The 13,556-nt window shown below is 36.3% G+C and overlaps 1 protein-coding gene across 1 annotated transcript; it reads left to right on the forward strand.

Moving 5' to 3' along the window:
• The first annotated feature begins 641 nt into the window (after positions 1-641).
• Positions 642-7,835, forward strand: LOC120777033 (extensin-like). Its single transcript, XM_040108145.1, has 2 exons — positions 642-665; positions 7,311-7,835. Exons 1-2 carry the CDS (start codon positions 642-644, stop codon positions 7,833-7,835), a joined length of 549 nt encoding a protein of 182 aa, XP_039964079.1.
• Positions 7,836-13,556: the final 5,721 nt, after the last annotated feature.

The following is a 13,556-nucleotide window of genomic DNA, read 5'->3' on the forward strand; positions in this document are numbered from 1 at the left end:
GCAGTGCTGGAGTCAGAACTCGTCTTACAATGCCACTTTGCTCTACACATTTTTCAATAAAGCAATAAAAAATATTTAAAACTCATCACTGGCTTCTACTCACTATAACAAATCCATATATCTATAGTGTGATGTCACTAATAAAAAGCTTAATGCGAATTCGCAAAGCCATAGAGATCTATCTAGAGAACCCAGCAGAAACACGACACAGGCGAACTGGTTCAGTTTCAATGAATTCGGTACCATATGGGAGTCCATACATTTTATGATGGCTGCTATTAAACGTATAAAATGTTAAGTTTATTAAAATAAAATAATTTAACCATAAAAATATATTTTGTAATGGTGTCTGGAAATGTATTGTAAAATGTATTGTAGAGAATAAAGGTATATTCAAAATTTTGTTTTTTTGGGGGGGAAATTTATAAAAATACAATATAGGAGTAATAAAAATATTTTTACTAATTTTACAAAATATCGACAAATAAGATTTCGTTCTAAAAAACTTCAATTTTTCTGGCAGTTTTGTAATTAATTTACCGTAAAAACCAAGAAAATTTTGAACCAAGCAAAATTTCGGCTTTACCAATTGTGTTTCATTTAATTCAATGTCAATCTTTGCCGAAAATATCGATAGAATAATGAAAATACTCGAATACCGTTGCGTAAGGCCTGTTTCCGTTAATAGTTTTGAAACTTTATATAAAGCTGAATGAATGGATTCCACATAAGTTAACGCAAAAAAACAAAAACGCACAAAAGCACCAACTGCGAATCGCCAAAAAGTCGATCCATTTCTAAATCGTTGTGGGCGAGGTCGAATCACACTAAGCCAATGCAAACAGACAAGGGATCGCGGTCAAGTAGGTTTTGCAGTGTACTATATATGATAGGACTGGCACGAAATCATCTACTATAAGCTGCTCATAATGCCAAACACTTGAATTGGACCTGTGCTGTCAACAATTGTACCAGAAGGCAAAGGAAGGAGGGAGTAGCGTTTTTGGCCGTTCCTGCTATAAAAGCGGCCAGCTTTGGCTAGTAGTAAAGGAAATAGCGTAATGTTGGGCCATCTACAGTATAAGTCACATTCTTGTAAATGTGGGAACATGGTTAGGGGGTTCTTGCGTATCCACCTTATACTAGTTTGCTGAAAAATTCGTGAATCGGATCGTTCCAGCTGTGCTAAATTTGTTTTTTCTTTCATTGTTTACGAGATATCTATCGAACTTGTTCCATAAACCTATTTCCCTTGAATGCCAATGAGACATGGATTTATGAGTATGACATGCAAACAAGTCCACAATAATCGGAACACAGGGAAAAACAAGAGCCGAAACTAAAAAAAAAAAAAAACAAAAACACCACCCCAAAGCCGCTGATGCTCATTGTTTCTTTCGATATTCGTGGTTTGGTGCATCAGATTCGGCTTCGTGTGATTTTTTCTTGTTCTCCAGACTGGAATTGTCGCTCAGTGGCACCCCTTTTCAGGCTTGAAATTTGAACATACAAATAGTATTCGTCGATATGTTGATTAAAAACATAGATATTGGTGATTTTTATGCGCGTATGTTGAATCCGAGACAACTTGATCATTTTAATGGGTTTCGTGTTGAGGTTTTTGTTATCAGACTATATCTCATAATGAGACCAAAATTTGTTAGATTTATTTTAATGTTATTTTCACGCTCAAATACATTTCTGTGGTAATACCATGGTCAGGAATGGAGGTGGATCCACAATATTTGCATTTTTACATAATTACTTTCATGGACACAGGTAATTTCGATAATTTTTTTGGGAGATTTTCTAATATTTCTGCGCAAAGAAATCATCAACAGTGCTGTTGCAATTCATATTGCGTTAAAACCTTACCTGGCTTTCGACCTATATACGAGTAATAACTTTAATACTGCTAAGTTTTTGTTAAACATTGCTTTTAGGAGTAGTTAGCAACTAGTGTCTATCAAACTAGTTCGACTAGCTCAACTCGGTTCAACGCTTTGTTGTGTTTGAAATTCTCTTTTGTATATATTATATGGTACAACTTCATCGGTGGTGTTGGTGGTGCCGGTGTTGTTCAACAAGTTCACGCCTGCCGATGGTCATTATGCGTTGTCGTTATAACTTCAAGTTTACTTTTTTCATTTTTTTTTTTGCTGTGTGATTCTCAAAATACTACTAATTTTAATATTCGCCTATTCATTGCCTCTTTTTTACGACCATTCCGAGTTCAGCCACGGTATTCGCCCCCAGGCAAGACCAATTAACGGGCGCCGCAATACACCTTACCTAATGGCTAATCACTGACGCTGGCGTTGCTCCAACGCAACTTCACTCGTATTTACTCGTACTCGTATGCATATTAGTGTGGCGCGGCGCTTCGTTGCCACCAGCAAATCGACGGACATTAGCACTGCAACCAATACAAATAGCAAATATTAGTGTGTAAATACGAAATATTCCTAATAATAATAAACATTGAAAACGCCAAACAACAACAATAGCAGCAGCTGTCTACAGCGCCGTCGACACGCAAGGGCAACAAATGCGGACTGACGTGCACTGGTTGAACGGCATCTTCAGCTCAGCTGTTGGTGTGAGCGAGTTTGGTGTTCTTTACGCCGTCTTTGTTGTTGTTGGTGTCTAGTAGCCATCAGCTGTGAATTGATGGCGCTCTGTCCGGCAACTTTTTTATGCAGATTAGATCATTAGTGTTGGATTTTCGTTTTGTTATTGCTCGTTCGGCTTGGTTGTTGTTTTTATTGCTGTTGCTATTGCTTTTATTAGTTTTGTTATTGCTTTTATTGTTGGTCTTGTGGTTTCTTGCTTTGGTTAACTCAATATTTGTGCGGTCATCAGCCGTTTAAGGTAAAGAAAAATAAAATTTATTTTGTTTTTGTTTTTTTTAGTGTGCTTGCACTTATAACCTTTTGTTGTTTCCCCATGGGTGCTATAAGTTGTTGTTGCTGTTGTTTTTACTTATTTGTTTCTCTTTGGGCCTTTGACTGCTTGACTTTACATGTTGTGGTAGGTAACCGCTTTGGAGCTTGCTTAGAGGCCTGTGCTTGCTTCTTGCTGCTGTTGTTTTTTGGTTTTTGTTGTTATTTTTTGGTTTTTGTTGTTGTTTTTGTCAGTGTTTACTTATCGGTTGTTTCGTTTATGACAGCTGTTGCTCTTTCGATTTGTTCGTTTGTTTGTCTTTTACAATTTTCTTTGGTTTGGTATCAGTTTCATTGAACTTGTGCGGCATATTAGGGTGTGCCGTAAATTGTGTACACCTTTTTTGCGTTTTGTTAGAATGGAGAGAAAATTTCTTTTTGTTTTATATTTTCGAAAAACTACTTTTTTTGCAATAACTTAAATAGAATTAATTTATCTTTTTTTTCAAATACCTGTATATATTTTTATTTAAATTAATCCATTTTTATGAAAAAAAAAAAATTTAAAACAAGAAAAAATTATATTTCGGTTGCAACAAAACTACATATAATACCCTTCACTGGTGCATTTTTTATAGCATAATTGGTATAAAAATCTCAATTTTGATTTTTATTGGTGAGTTTGCATGGCAGCTATATGATATAGAGATCCGATCTGAACAATTTGTGTGGAAATTGTATTATTGCTTTAGAAAATAAGCCATGACAAATTTCTTGAAGATATCTCGCCAAATGACAAAGCTTGCCATACAACAGCTGAGTTTGATAATTAAATTTGTATGACAGCTATATGCTATAGTGTGCCGATATCAAAGATTCCGACAAAGGAGCTTTTTCTTGAAGAGAAAAGAAGATGTGCAAATATTCATATCGATATCTCAAAGACTGAGGGCCTAGTTCGCGTATATATAGACAGTTAGATCTAAAAAACTGAGGGTCTATATCGGGTATATGTATTTAGATGGACATACTTGAACCGACTCAGCTCGTCATGCTGATCAATTACGTGTTTATGTATATATTTTATAGGATATTCGATGTTTCCTTCTGTGTACAACAAATTTATTTTTGCAGTTTAGATAATTATAGCGTTGGAGTATAAAGTAATAATTTTAATTTAGTTTTAATTTAAATTTACTTTTAATAATTCACTTTTAGATAACTATAAAAATAATTTAAAATTCCTGTGTTTGTTAAAATTGAAACTTTATTTTGTTATTTTTTTCACAAATTTGACGCCTCTTGCGCCACTGTAGTTCCCCAAAAATGTGCCGTTCATGTCTCTTAATCATTTAAGTCCATTATATATACCAACTAAAAGCCAATTATATCTGTATTTGCCTTTTCATTATTCGTTAAAGCGTTTCGCGCCTCTTGTTTACCTTCAAAAATAAAAAAATTAAAAAAAAATCTCGCATGACATTTTATAATTTTCCATCAGCTGATATAATTTAATAGCATGCAATATTTAAGATATACATATCGTTACAAATTATACATATATTTAAGTAACTGTGGTAGCTGTTGCATTAATTTGTGTAAAGAATTCCGCGCGCACGATTTTCTCGCATGATATATTATCAGACCAATGTTATTACTATATTCGTTTCTTCACTAATTAACTTAGTTCGCCTTATTTGAATTAAATAAATTTGTATAAAAAACTAACTGGTCGACATTTATTAGCATAAAACGTTTTTAATTATATCTAAGTATATTTATATATGTATATAGTATATCTATTTATTTATATATATGTATATACTTACACTTCTTGGTTGAACTATACAAATTTAGTAGCAGTTGTGTGTATATTAGCATAAATTTAGTTGGTGACGTCGTAAGTGCTCGCATATATTAAAAGTGAACTTGAAAATATAGAAATGCTTTCAAATATTTATCGATAATTTTAATATATTTATCGATAGTTTTAACATAATAATAATTTATCGATTTTTTACCTATATTTGCCATTTTCTTGCAGATATTTAATCTGATTAATTGCTTTTATTTAAATTTTTTTCATTTCCATTTTAACCCCTTCTGTTCCCAAACATATCTAGATATATAACTTACAGGACCTAGATTTTCGTATAGGGTTCAAATAGGTCCACTCAATGTTGTTCTTTCGAAATACTAGTAAATATTGCTTGAGTGCCACTTTTTGGCACCTAAGCCCAAGCGTTCGAGCGTAATATGTTTTCGTGTCAAGAAATGTTGAAAAAGCTCACGATACGAGCCTTAGGCGTTGAGTGAGTAGAGATCGAACGATTATACATCCGGACCATTGATATCTCAAAAATGTAAAGGCTTAACCTTCAGATGACTAAACAAAGTTAATTTAGCAGCACTACTTTTCAAATATTGTCGTCTTCGAAGTTCTTAAAACTATAGGAGATTAAAAATGAACATAAAAATCTCTTCTACAGAAATTTCTCTCGTAATTATTTAAATAACTTTAAACGGTAATAACACAGGGCCTCCTGTATGTTTGAGTTGGATCTATCGGAACGGCATACATAGAATATTCTAGTTCTTCCAAAAGATTAAACCTTTAAAATTTGATATTGGCAGAGATTTCAGACATTTTAATTTGAAGCTTCGGCCTTGGATTCTTTGATGATACTTGAATCGATTTATAGAGAGTGATGATACTGAAGAATAATGCAATATTTGTTTCACGTTGATAACTACGAAAATGTGAAAAAATGGTCTGACATTAATTTCGTTACATTTACCCTAGAGAGAAAGCCGATGTTCTTAATAATGTTTGATAGAGTTCGATATTATTGTCAAATTCTGTTTTCGCTGATTTATCGCTTATCGGGTTTCATATAAACAATTAAGCTAAAGGACCATTAGACCGTTGGAATAAAAATAGAAAATTTGCAAGTGGAACAAACGCCATCTTGGTTTATGTAACTAAGGTTATAGAACGTTTTCGAGACAATCTGTTTAGTTAAAAAAAAATGTACATTAAGATATAAAATAACCCATATGTAGATCCGCTTACGTTAGTCTATGGAACTTGTTTTCTAGCCGATACTTTGTGAGAAAAATTAACATCTGATCAAATTTGACCCGGACTGGCAAACAATGTATCACCGATGTTTTGTGAGAAGAGTTCACATATGATCAAATTTGACCCGGACTGACATGGCTGGCATCTGATCAAATTTGACCCGGCATGACAAACAATTTAACGCCCATGTTTTGTGAAAAAAATTAACAACTGATCAAATTTGACCCGGACTAACAAAAAACGACATTTTCACGTATTTTAATATAAATGAAAATGCAAACATGCGAATGCTTTTGCCAATTTTTCATATTTTTATTATAAGCTACGGCCAGTATAAACTTTAGTGTCTTAAGCGAACTTTGTTTCTTTTTCAGTTTTGGATGATTTTTCGATAGCCATTTGTTAGATTGTTGGGCTGTTTCGACCTCATATTCATAAACCCAAGACTAGTGATGAATTTAATGAATATAGAGGTTCTCAGCTAGGATGTTAAGTTCTTCTGCTAACTTTCTAAGTTAACGAATAAAGCCTTTGACAAAAACCTCTCTTCTAAAATACAAACTATAACTGATTACATTTATTATTTTTTCGGCAGTAAATTTTATTTTCATGTATTTTTAATTTTTTTTTGGAAATATTTTGAAGGTCTACTGCTACTTCTTCAATTATGTAAAACAGAAGCTGAATTAAAAAATTGTATAGCTCAGAGTTCTTTATTTTGTTGTAAGCCAAAAGACTGCAGTGGAAAAGTGAATTGGTTAAGGTTATAATATATGTAAATTATTCAGATACGGCATGAAGATAATCATGGAAAAAAAATACAAAATACCTTTAATGGCTCGGATTCTTGCTTGTCAACTTCCGTGTAAAGTAGTGTCGAGCCCTCGGTCAATTAAGCGCTGCAGCACTTAAGCACCGCGCAACTGCATGCGGTGACCTTTGGCTGCGACAAAACTCAAAAATCTAACGGGTATAAATACGCGTTCAATAGCCGACTTAGATATTATCAAACTTTGACCGTTGTGGTGTAAACAGCTCAAGCAATCAACAAACAAAAAATGGTGCGTAAACAAACAGAAAAATAAATTATAAATAAACGCAAACAAAGCAAAGTAAAGAGAGACGAGAAAAAAATTTAAGTTCGAAGTTATCAAAAGAAAGAAAAAAAAAATAAAATGAAAATATTTAACAGCTAAAAATAGCTAATTTCATATATGTATATAATATTTAAAAATATATATGTATGCTTAAAAATCAACAACAGCTTGTGCTTCGTGTCTTACTACTCAAATAGTGTCTCCTCTTGTGCCATCACTAATCAAATCTATTCCATTTCGTTTGTGCAGAAATTCTTCGTTGCCGTCTCCTTCGCCTTGCTGGCTGTCGCAGCTGCCGATGTCTCGCATCTCGGTGGTGGTGGCTACAATTACCCTGCTCCCATTCACGAGGAAGTAAAGTCGGAACCAATTGTACCACAAAACACCTACATCCCACCCGCACCACCAGCACCGGCACCGTCCCAAGGCTACAACTATCCAGCACCAGTGCATGAGGCGGTGAAATCGGAGCCGATTGTACCACAAAACACCTATATCCCTCCTCCAGCACCACAGAACACTTACATCCCACCCCCCGCACCCGTGCAGGAAGCTGTCCTCTCCGAACCAATTGCGCCACCACAAAACACATACATTCCACCACCAGCAGCACCACAGAACACCTACATCCCACCGGCACCAGTTCAGGAGGCGGTGCTCTCGCAGCCAATTGCTCCACCACAAAACACCTATCTTCCTCCATCATCCTCCCTTGGTCAAGACGGTTACCGTTACAAGACCGTTCGTCGTGTTGTCTACAGACGCCGTTTCTAGATGAGTCCACCGCTGTTGATTGTTTATTGTTGTTATTAGTTAATGTTGTTAATGAGGAATGTACCTGAATAATGCTTGAGTTCAAATATAATTGTTGGAAATTTACTCTGTGGACTTTTTAATTGATGTCACACTTCACTTTTGAGCCTATAACTGACATTCATCCATTGGTCATCCAATGGAATCAACCTTTACGTCCTCTTATCGTCTTTTCGTAAAAATTTCAAAAAAGAAAATCTCTGTAACTTAAAGTATACGACTGAGAGGTCATCCCGTAAAAATTCCGGGAATGTGTCTAAACATTATTAGTATGGTAGTACTCTGACTGGAGATGAATTCAGGGAAAACGGTTTTGGTTTTTTTCACAAAAAAACAAAAAATTCGTTGAAGGAGACTCCAAAAATTAATGGAAAGGCTTCCGAGGCTCACTCCTCAGTGAGTAAAGAGCACGAGCTAAAGAAACTCTTATAACCACCCTATCGTCGGTCCTTGAATTGGTACCGCTTATGCGGCTATAGTTCGTGGTACCAAGTGCAGCCAGTTCTTTCTCTACCAGATCTTCCAACATAGTGCAGGCTTTCCTCTTTCTCTGCTTCCCCTGGGGGGTACTGCGTCGAATACTCCCAGAAGTGGAGTGTTTTCATCCATTCGCACGACATGACGTAGCCGCTGTCTGTTGATTCGCTGAACTATGTCCATGTCGCCGTATATTTCACACAGTTCATCGTTCTGTCGACTGCGGCAATTGCCGTTGCCAATGCACATATGACCATAAGTCTTCCGCAAAACTTTTCGCTCTAAAGCCGTAGCATATAGCATGACGGGACTAATGAGGGACTTGAAGAGTTTGGTCTTTGCTCCTTAAGAGCGGACTTGCTGTTTCAATTTCAACTCAGTCCAAAGTAGCATCTGTTGACAAGAATGATTCTGCGTTGGATTTCGAGACCTATACATAGACCTCTCATCTCTTCATCTATAAACCTCTCTGCTGAAATCAACGACCGCTGTCGGCAGAAGAAATTACATATAGAAAAGTCGGAAGAACGAAGTCGGTGTGGGATTATACTGTCTGTACTATACTAGTCAGCTTTATAAGTTGTCGGATCACAGCAATATCTTTCAAACAGTGGCTTTTGCTATTGGGAATACGGCGGAGCTAGTCTCCAATGCATTATAAGACAGCCTCAGAGTTATCATCTACGTATTGTAAAAAGCCAAGTAGCAACCAAGGCATAAGCTCATTTCGCATATCTTCCAGAAATTTCTTGGCTAAACAGGGGAGTAGGGTAGCGACTTCATGTTTTCTGGGTACCAGCTGATGAGATAGTTAAGAGTGATGAAGGGCTATCATGCGAAAACGTGACCGATACTTGTAAACCCATGCCATGCCGCTGCAACGATCTGGACAAAAGCATGGTAGGATAGGTCCAAACGCGATGGAGCGATCTACCGGGATCAAAACTACAAAGTCACTTGTATAATGGTAGATTCGTAATATGCAAAAGTCCAATGCACTCATGATACTAACTTACTGTTGGAGCCTGATCGGATCAACCACTGGTCACACTCTTGGCGGCAGTAGTTTGCTGTGTGGGGCTCACAGATCAAGATGAATGCAGGAAATGTCAAGAGCAAGTCACCAGAGAAAGGAATGAAGAATCTCTTATGCACTTGTTCCGCACTAGCAAGGCAATGCTTCAAACATATGGTAGCCCCGCGGTATCAGTAACTGAAAGCGGTATTGTTAGTGAGGACGCAGAACCTTCTGAAATTCGCGTCAAGTCTTGGCACTCTGAAGAGTTTTAAATACTACGTAACGACCCTCTGATAACGCAAAGTACCAAAACTGGTTTTTCGCGTGGTTCATTAGCCTACCAGCCTAACTTGACACTAACTAAGATATGCGAAAAGATATCATATGTCTAAATGTGGGCAGCATTCTATTCAATTTTGCATAACAATATTTATGCTTTGCCTACATTTAGGCTGAATTTAACTTTTTCCCAAATAATTTCGTTATAGTTTCTATACTGGGTGCATAATATAAGATTCAGGTACATACTTGTATTAAAAAATTCAAGTAATGTAGTATCTTTGCCATGTTCGACTCACCACTTCCCTGCTCGCTTAGTTTCAGTGCTGTTCTGCTCTCTTAACAAAGCACTTACACGTGCAAGCCAGAACGAAGCTATACAATGAAACCAATCACAAAAGAATATGTGGCTAACTCAAAAGAGTGCTGTGACCACTTGCCATTCTATTCCCATTTGATTATGTCAGTCTATTTGATTTATACCAGCTCTCGTGTCTGTCTGAGTGTTTGCGCTCTTCACCACAATACCGCTAAAATGCCAAAAAAAAAGTTATACACGGGCGCCAGTCTTTCCAAAAACCACTTAAAAGCTGCGTGTGTGGAGACAACAAACTACAACAACAAAAAATTAATAAAATGAGCGAAAAACTGCAACATTATTTACGTGAGTATTATCAAGGCGAAAATCCATTAAAGCTGCCGCCCACACAGTGCGCGCTTCTTCAGCGCTATGAGCGCACCTATAAAATCGGTGTGCAACATGGACATTTTCCCAGATGGCTGTTTTTGTTCGCCACTAATTTTCTGGCATACACGCTATTATTGTTATGTGCGCACATACACACACACACATCGTTTTTTTTGCATTGTATAATACTTCGGGCAGTGATAAAAACAGACAAAAAACTCTCTAGCCAAATTACCAAGGAATGTCTGTGCATGTAACATGTATAGTATGTATAGCGACGAGGGGGCAACAAAAAAACTGTAGCGCCAAAATTTTATGATTAAAATGTGAATTTAGCCGAAATTCGCCATAAACATGCAGTATAGCCATTTTTAGAAAATTGCACTTATATGAATGTATACCCAGCAGGGAAAGCAACCAGTTATTCGTTAATTTGTTTCATGTGAGAAAGATGTAAAAATCATTTTCTTTTACAGAACTTAATCTACTTTACTAAACGGTGATTCATTTTGAAAAATTTTGTATTTCTGTGAAATCAGGATCTCTAGGAGGACCTTCGAAAAAAGCTGTCTTGTCATGAGTAAGACTTTGTTGCTTAAAATTATCTCAAATTCAAAAGGCAAAGAGATTTATAATAACAATAGATGAATAAAGATAGTGATCGAACAACCAGTCAACATTTTTATTTTCTCTCTAAATAGCTGCTTCTCAAAAAAATTCTTTTTTTTTTTTAATTTACGCCTTAGAGCGACAGAAATCGAAACTTTTAGAAAAAATCTAGTTTTTTCATAAAATTCTGAAATAACCTCCAGGTTGGGCAAAAAAAGCGAAGCAAATTTTACGAGTCACTCATCATCACCACCCTGCTAAAGGACATCCATTTTGAGATTTCCATTACTTTTATAAAGAAAAAACACAGAATCTTCAAACTTAATGGTGAATGTTTATTATCATTCGAAAGAACAAATTTTTTTGAAGATTTTCTGTTTCAAATGTTGGCCATGGCTAGGTCTCAGATGGTCCATTCGTTGAGTCCAATTTTCTATGACTCGTTCGATCATTTCTACTGGTCACTGGCGAATGACACGGGTGACATTTTGCTCCAAGGCCTGAATCGAAGCTTGATTGTTCGCGTGGCCTTTAGACTTTACATATCTCCATAGGAAAGTATCTAACGGTGTTATACTACACTATCTTAGAGGCCAATCGACCGGCTTGAAACGTGAAATTGTCTGCTCACCGAAGCGTTCTCTCAATGAATTCATAGATTAATGCGATGTCTGGGAAGAGGCGCCCGCTTGTGGAAACGAAATGTTGCCGAGATCACAAGCTTCAATTTCAAGCATGAAATAGTCGGTTACCATGGCACGATAAAGGTCGCCATTGACGGTTACGTTCTCACCGGCATCATTTTTGAAGGAATATGGTTCGATGATTTCACCGGCTCACAAGCCATACCAAACCTTTGTTTTTTCTGGATGAAATGGCAGATCTAGAATATCTTCAGATTGCCCATTGTCCCAAATGTGGCAATTTTGCTTGTTTGTCTACATATCCATTAAGCCAGCAGTAGACCTAATCGCTGAACAAACTTTGGCTCAAAAACTTCCGAACTTTTTGGAACTTTTAAAGAGCCTTTAGAGGGAAGCGATGTCACTTGGAAGAGTCGAACGGTTTTAGTTCTTACACAAGCTGTATTTTGTACTCTTTGAATTAAAGATTTCGACGTTAAATGCGCCAAATCGTTCCATACGTCAGTCCGAGTTGCTGCAAACAGCGCTGAATCGACTCTCCGATCGCGAAACACTTTCTTTACAGAACGCGATGTTTCAACAGCAAATTTTCTGAAAATATTCCCAACTATTTATGCATTAGATTTTTCTTCAAAACAAAGAATCGATTTATTTAAATTCTGAAGTGGATATAACCCCTTAATTGTTGATGTCCTTCGTGCTGTCAACTGTTACGACTTTCATTAGTCATATACTAGTCGTAAACTAGTTCAAAGTGGTACAAAACTCTGTAGAGTTTCATAATTCTGAGTAGAGATTTAAGTTGGAGTTTTTCCGGTCCCTCAAGCTTTCATTAAAAAAACAGGTCTCGAGCATCACTTTGCTCTCTTGCTGCCCCAAGTTTTTCAAAAGTGTGATATTTTTCAGACTAGTTCGATTCCAGTCAAGGCTTCGCAATTGTAGATTGTCGTTTTCTTTACTGTTTGAGTATTCCACTGCATCGCATATAAGCATATATTCATGTTGATATACATATATGTATGAAGTATATTTGTATATGTTTCGTGTGATTTGTTAGGCTATTGTTCCTTTATTGCTCGTGGCACTTTTATTGCCGTTATTTGTATTGTATGTGCATGCCGCTGAAAGAAGTGGCTGATCTTAGCATCGCCTGTGGTATATAGCACAAATATAATTGTATATAATATACAGTTATAAATATTTGCCAAATATATATTTACAAGGTGGCACTCATGCTTAGCACTCGATGCACTATCCGATATAACCGTAAGAATTTCTTTTTTCTAGCGCTCACACAGAAATTGTTGTGGTCATTTTTATTGCCTCAGGGGTGTAAACAATGGCTGGAATTTACCAGAAACACTCACACAAATATGCAATTTATAATTTTCTATTTGCGAAAAATGCATTTAAAATGCAAACTCTTTGATAGATATGTATATATTATTAAATATCATATTTTAAATATTAGTGTGGTTCAATAAAAATCGATTTTACTTTCTTTTTACACTCTGAAAAGTTGGTTGGTGGATTAAAAATTTATCTCTATTCCTAAAAAAATTGTTTGCAAGTATGAACTTTAAATATTAATATAAAGACTCCCCGAAAAAATGCATATCCCAAAACAAAACATCCTAAAAAAAAACTTATGAGACCATTTTTGTAGAGAGGTATAGAGGGATGGCGAACCCGATTCCACAATCGATGACGCCGAAATAGATATTCCATTGCCCGACTATGATGAGGTTCGAAAAGCAATTACCCGCCTATTGAACACCAAAGCGGCGATTTGGCTCCCACGTCACTGTTGACAAGAACATCCGGTGTGTTTAACGTGGATACCTGCTGACGACAGCCTTACTCCACGGCGCTCAAAAGCACAGCGGATTAAATTAATGCGCTGATCAGCGCCCTGAGAATGCTAAGCATTTTCAGTACCAGTTGGCAGTGTGGAATGGACACACTAA

This window comes from Bactrocera tryoni, chromosome 5 (assembly GCF_016617805.1).
Source record: "Bactrocera tryoni isolate S06 chromosome 5, CSIRO_BtryS06_freeze2, whole genome shotgun sequence".
In the NCBI taxonomy this organism is placed as follows: Eukaryota; Metazoa; Arthropoda; class Insecta; order Diptera; family Tephritidae; genus Bactrocera; species Bactrocera tryoni.

Coding starts and splice junctions, on each gene's coding strand:
- LOC120777033 (XM_040108145.1), top strand. CDS start 642: ATGAAAATACTCGAATACCGTTGC. Junction 666..7,310: donor AAATACTCGAATACCGTTGC/GTAAGGCCTGTT, acceptor TCGTTTGTGCAG/AAATTCTTCGTTGCCGTCTC.